This window comes from Heterocephalus glaber, unplaced genomic scaffold, assembly GCF_053883595.1.
Source record: "Heterocephalus glaber isolate CG9 unplaced genomic scaffold, H.glaber_assembly_v1.0 deba00000943, whole genome shotgun sequence".
In the NCBI taxonomy this organism is placed as follows: Eukaryota; Metazoa; Chordata; class Mammalia; order Rodentia; family Bathyergidae; genus Heterocephalus; species Heterocephalus glaber.
This window is the reverse complement of record NW_028258175.1, coordinates 1,233,174-1,239,173: the sequence shown is the minus strand read 5'-3', so window position 1 is coordinate 1,239,173 and position 6,000 is coordinate 1,233,174. Positions and strand designations below refer to the sequence as shown.

At 59.8% G+C, this 6,000-nt stretch overlaps 1 protein-coding gene across 1 annotated transcript; it reads right to left on the bottom strand.

Moving 5' to 3' along the window:
- Positions 1-249: 249 nt before the first annotated feature.
- On the bottom strand, positions 250-3,441 carry Znf768 (zinc finger protein 768). Its single transcript, XM_004856168.3, has 2 exons — positions 2,527-3,441; positions 250-2,249 (listed from the first exon to the last, which is right to left on the bottom strand). The coding sequence occupies exons 1-2, from the start codon at positions 2,612-2,614 to the stop codon at positions 631-633; spliced, it is 1,707 nt and encodes a 568-aa protein (XP_004856225.1). The 5' UTR covers positions 2,615-3,441; the 3' UTR covers positions 250-630.
- Between the last annotated feature and the right edge of the window lie 2,559 nt (positions 3,442-6,000).

The window sequence follows — 6,000 nt, the reverse complement described above, 5'->3', positions numbered from 1 at the left end:
GCACTCTGGGAGGCTGAGGCAGGAGGACTTCAAGTTCTGAGCCCAGCCTGGGCAATTTGGCAACTTAGCAAGACCCTGTCTCAAAATAAAAAATCAAAAGGGCTGGGGACGTAGCCCAGTGCAAAGACCCTGGGTCATCCCTGGGGGACTGACCGGGAAGGCCCGGAGACTTCACTGGCTGTTCACGGTTATGACGGGCGTCCCCCACTGCCACGGGCACTATCCACACACAGTTTAAGGACAAGTCTCTTACCACATGAAGATTTTTATTGAATCAGATTCAGGAGCTCCACCCTCACTCTACTACCCTCTCCCTCCTGACAGCCAGGGGCTGGCACCTGCCCAGCTAAGCTACCCGCTGCTTGGCCCTCCCTGCCCTCCCCCGCCCCATCCAGCACTCGCCAGGCCGGGAGCCACCCAGGCCTGCGGCGCCAGCTCCCTGCTGACCTCGGGCTCTCCCAGGCTGCCGCCGCCGGCCTGGCCGCCCTCCAACCCTCTCCACAGCCCATTTCCCACGAGTCTCCGGGCGTGACTGCCTGCACCCGGCCCTTCTCGAACGCCCACCACCCGCCCCTCGGCTCTTCGCCGTCCTCTCCGTGGCCTCTGCAGCCCCGGCCCGGTCAGCGGCGGTCAGCGGCGGCCGGCGGCGTGGGTGCGCTGGTGGCGGATGAGGTCGGAGCTCTGGGAGAAGGCCTTGCCGCAGTCATCGCACTTGTAGGGCCGCTCGCCACTGTGCACGCGGTGGTGCTGCAGCAGCGTGGAGGAGCGGCAGAAGCCCTTGCCGCACACGGCGCACCTGTAGGGCCGCTCGCCCGTGTGCGAGCGCTGGTGCTGGATCAGCGTGGACGAGCGGTTGAAGGTCTTGCCGCAGTCGGGGCAGCTGTAGGTGCGGCCCGGCAGGTGCGTGCGAGCGTGGATGGCCAGCACGGAGCTCTGGCCGAAGCGCTTGCCGCACTCCGGGCACTTGAAGGGCTTCTCCCGGGCGTGGCTGCGCGCGTGGGGGATGAGTGCGGAGCGCTGCGAGAAGCTCTTGCCGCAGATGCCGCAGCTGAAGGGCCTCTGCCCCGTGTGCACCCTCTGGTGGCTGCGCAGGGACGAGTTCTGGCTGTAGCACTTGCCGCACTCGGGGCAGCTGTAGGGCCGCTCGTGGCTGTGGGTGCGCTGGTGCCGAAGGAGGTAGGAGCTGTCGCCGAAGGCCTTGCCGCAGTGCGGGCACTTGTAGGGCTTCTGGCCAGAGTGGGTGCGCTGGTGGCGAAGCAGGTAGGAGCTGTCGGCGAAGGCCTTGCCGCAGCGCGGGCACTTGTAGGGCCGCTCGCCAGTGTGCGTGCGCTGGTGCTTAATGAGGTCGGAGCTCTGGGAGAAGGCCTTGCCGCAGGCCTCACACTTGTAGGGCTTCTCGCCCGTGTGGATGCGCTGGTGCTGGATCAGGGTGGAGCCACGGCCGAAGCTCTTCCCGCAGATGCCGCAGATGTTAGGCCGGGGGCCCTGGCCACCCCTGGCCCTGCCACCCCGCCGGCCTGCACCCCGGAGGGTCCCTGTCAAGCCCAGGGGATTCTGGAGCATCTCAAACTGGGGTGACGACAGTAGGGCCCCTGTAGGCATCTCAAAGGGTGGCCCCAGGGGCAGGGCCCCTGTGGCCTGCTCCCCAAAACCCTGAGTGAAGGAGTCCAGGGGGTGAACTCCTAGGGGGATGCTCAAGGGATTCTTTTCCTCAGGGTTCAGAAGCATCTCAGCACCTTCCTGGAATTTGGAACTCTGAGATTCAAATTCGGGGCTTTGAGTTTTGAACTCAGGATTCTGAGCTTCAATTCCAGGGTTTGGGGGTTCATACCCCAGGTCCTGGGATTCATACCTGGAGCTCTGAGACTCAAAATCAGGGCTCCGGGACACATACTCTGGGCTCTTGGGGTCATAGCCAGGGCTCTTGGGTTCATACCCAGGGCTCCTGGGGTCATAGCCAGGGCTTTGGGGTTCATACCTAGGGCTCTGGGGTCCAAAGTCAGGGCTCTGAGGATCTGACTCAGGGCTTCTGGGTGCAAATTCAGGGCTTGGGGGCACAAATCCAGGGCTTCGGGACTCAAACCCTGGGCTTTCAGGCTCAAACCTGGGGCTTTGGGATTCAAACTCTGGGCTTTGTGGCTCGAACCCAGGGCTTTGGGGGTCAAGCCCAAAAGGTATCTCTTCAACTTCATAGTCTCCATTGCCTTCTTGCTGAGAAATTTCCTCTTCCTCATTCTCACTCGTGTTGCCTGCAGGATCAGAGAATTACAGAAAATCTAGATTGTGTGGAGGCCTGGAAGGTCATTTGGTCCACTAGTTGCCACAAACCTCTCCCCACTCCCCAAGCAGGGTCGCTGGCCCTTTAGCAGGTGCTGAAATTCTCAACCCCTCTCGGCCAACCCAGGACACCTCGTCCCCACCCCACCCCCAAGTCCCAGGCGTCCACAGCGCCCTTTCCCTCCTGCAGGGCACAGCCCCTTCTCCCGCTCCCAGGTACACTCCTCCGAGGAGCAATCCCTCCCTCACCTTTGAGGGACTCTCCGGGGCTCCCTATTTCATCAGGACTTCGCACATCCTGGGGCTCGAGGCCCCGCGGCGACGCTTCTCGCTCCATCCCCAATGCGGCGGCCGATCCTGCGACCCGACCTGAGTGCCCTCAGCCCCGAGGCCTCGCACTCGCCCTCTCAGCACCGCCCAGGGGATCCGGCTGCCCAGCCCCGGGCCGGGCCGGAGACCAGACGCCTTGACCCTGGGCCTCTCCCGCCCGCCGGGCCCCTCCCCTCCCGCGGCCCCGCCCCCTCCCAAGGTCCGGCCTCGTCCCCGGGCCCTCGCGGACCCCACGCGTAGACCTCGGAGACGAGGGGCCTCACTACTCGCCCTGCAGCCCCGGCCGCCGCTCCCCGCCCGCGACCCCGCCGTCCGGCCCCCAGCCCCGATTAGGCTGCGGCTCCGACCCCCTCCCCCAGCACAGGAAGTGTCCGTCCGCGGCCAGTTCCCCCGCTGGCTAGCGCCGCGGCCTCTCTAGGAGCACATGGAGGTGGAAACTCGTTGGCATTAACCCTGGGCGGGATGGCCCCGGGGTTGGGGAGAGGGGGGACCCGGCGCCCTGGAGCCGGCGGGACGGGCTGGGACAGCTTGTGTCCTCGCGTCCTGGGTCCCCCTGTGAGCAGGGGTCTGCCTGTCGACCTCCCGGGCCCTGTCTCCGTCAGTGCGCGTGGAAAGGGCGAGGCGACAAGCGAGACCAAGGTCAGCGAGAAGGAGCGACGCTTCCAGGCGCCAGCGGAGGCGGTGTCTCGCTCCCCTTCCTCCTAGGTCGGCCCGGCCGCGCCTCGGGAACCTAGACGGACTCCCTTTTGGCCGCATCGAGGCTCTCGACCCAAGGACCCTCTCGTCGACCTCCGGTTCCCAACACGGGCGGGCTCATCCCCGCTCCCCGGCCCCCGCCCCTCTCTGCTCCTCCTCGCCCCACCCCTAGGGTTAGGATCGTTGCCACGGAGACAGCCCCGCCTCCAGCTTCCAGACGCAACGCCCGTCAATCCCAATGAGCTCAACGATTGGCTGAGGGGCTGGTGCTCTCCCCACCCCGCCTCCTGACTCCTCCCACCACCTAGAGTTAGGCTTGGGGCTAATGCGAGGCGCCTCGCCGATTGGTTGAAGGCGCTCAGGCCGCCAGAAGTGCCCGCGGGACTGAGTGGGAGGGAGATGCCAGGCGGCTTTTCAGCTCGGCCTGTGCTTTAAAAACTTTTCCCACTCCTCATTTGCCCTCCATTATATTTTATCTTCCTGAAGAATAAAAGCCAAGAGATCTGAAGATAGACACCATTCCTTGCCCTCCCACCCCATTTACTCCTTCCTCCGCACTTTGCTTCTCCCTACAGGGGCCAGAGCAGAGATCCCCCCCGCAGAGGAGGCCGCTTTGTTTTCTGTTAGCAGGCCTCTCCTCCACCTTCGCCAAAGGAATTCAATCCCTGGTAACCTAAATCCCAGGTTCCTTGAGTTCCTCACAGGGAAGCAAGACTGCTTGCGGGTAAGGGTGACACAAGAGTTCGCGGAGCGCAGGGTTGGACAGAGTGGACCATCTGGCCTCTCGGCATTTAAGAACTCTCCACTCCTCTCTGCCCTGGATGGAGGATCACGGAGGAAGAGGCCCTGAGAACACAGCCCTGGGTGCATCTCTGAACGCAGGATTGGAGAAAGTCAAGTTGTAAAAGGCTGGCAAAAAATGATCACAATAGAGGCTTTCAAAAATGGAATCACAGGGCCAGGGATTTAGCTCAGTGGTTCCGCCGCCTGCCTCGCAAGCGCAAGGACCCGAGTTCGATCTCCGGTACCAAAAAAAAAAAAAAAATGGAATCACAGCTGGGTGTGGTGCACATGTGAGTTCAAGGCCAGCCTGAACTGTAGTGAGACCCTGTCTCCAAAAAACAAAAATAAATAAATAAAAAGGACTCACAGAGACCTTTCCATAAATGAAGTAGGGGCACCTTTCTGCCCTCCAGAGGAACAGCTTTTCAGCTCTATGCCCCTCTACACAGTATCTTGTGTCCTAAAACCTTTGGTAAGAATGCTGTCACGGCCAATCCCTAGAGATGGGACAGGGGCCCAAGAGAACGCCCTACAAAGTGCATCGATTGTTGGAAAAGCTGGCCACGGAGCACCTTCTGGTCGTCTGCAAACTCACACAAACAAGTTTCCTTGACAAGACACTTTCTCTCGCCCCAAACTTGCTTAGCCACCCAGAGAAATTCACATAGGAGAACAGCCATACCCTACAGCATGCGTGAGGGATCCTTCAGCTAAACTCGAGCATGGGCCGCTGCTTACAGCCTTCCCTCGAAGGAACCACAAGTCAAAGCACGGCAGAAGTTGGGCCAGGACTTCAGCTCTCTGGCGCCAGCATTTCTGCATGGAAATTCAGCCTCCCTGTGCCCAGAGGGAGAGTGGCTTTCAGCTAGCACCCCTACACTCAGGCCCATAACAGACCTAACACCAAGTACTCTAAGCCAGGAAAGGCCTGGGTCCACTGGCTGTGTCCCACCACTGTGTCCACGGGAGGAGGAGCTTGTCGTGTCCTGAGTGAGGGGCCCTGTACCCAGCATCATCCCTTGGTGTGCAGGAGCCTGGGGGCAGAGTTGCTGCGTGTGTAGCTGAGGCCCATGTAGGGCACCATCAACTTGGGTAAAGGCAGGGCCCACACTAGAGGGGTTCTCTGTGTGCAAGAGAGCTCTGCATGGGGAGCTGCATGCAGAGGACATGTGAGACGGTCGCATGAGCTGGGCTTTCCAGGACAAGCAACCAGCCAAGGCACAGGCCCTCTGGGAAGAACAAAGAAAGGGAGGTCTTCGTTCATGGGTAGGTCCTCCCCTGCTCTGAAACATTTGGGACAGGTTCTGGGACAAATCACTACTCTTGCAAAACTAAAATCAGCTAGAAAAGAACATTTTGTTCAGAGCAGAGGTTCTCTCAAACTTTTTAGCAAGCACACCATTGGACCCCTGGAAATGCTGATTCAAGAGGCCAGGGGTAGAGCCTGGGAGGCAAGTTGTAATTTAAAAAAAAATCCCAAGTAATAAAATGCAGCTTGGTGGCAGTAAGATACAGCGAGGAGGACTTACTAGAAAATACCATCAGTGGCCAGGACAGGAGTATCACAAGTTTAACTTAGCAATTTAATGAGCCTTGTCTCTAGAATGAAAAGGGCTGGAGACATAGCTCAGGGTGAAGGCCCTGAGTTCAAGCCTCGGTTTGGCAAAAAAAAGAAAGTTAGTTTTGTGTATCTGTGGGTTCTGCTTCCACTGATCCAACCAACCATAATCAAAAATGTTTTAGGAGCTGGGGATTTAGCTCAGTGGTTCCACCACCTGCCTTGCAAGCACAAGGTCCCGAGTTCAATCCTCGGTGCAAAAAAAAAAAAAAAAAAATGTTTTAGGGCCCGAGATTTAGCTCAGTGGCACTTTGCCTGCCTTGTAAGCACAAGGTCCTGAGTTTGATCCCTGCTAC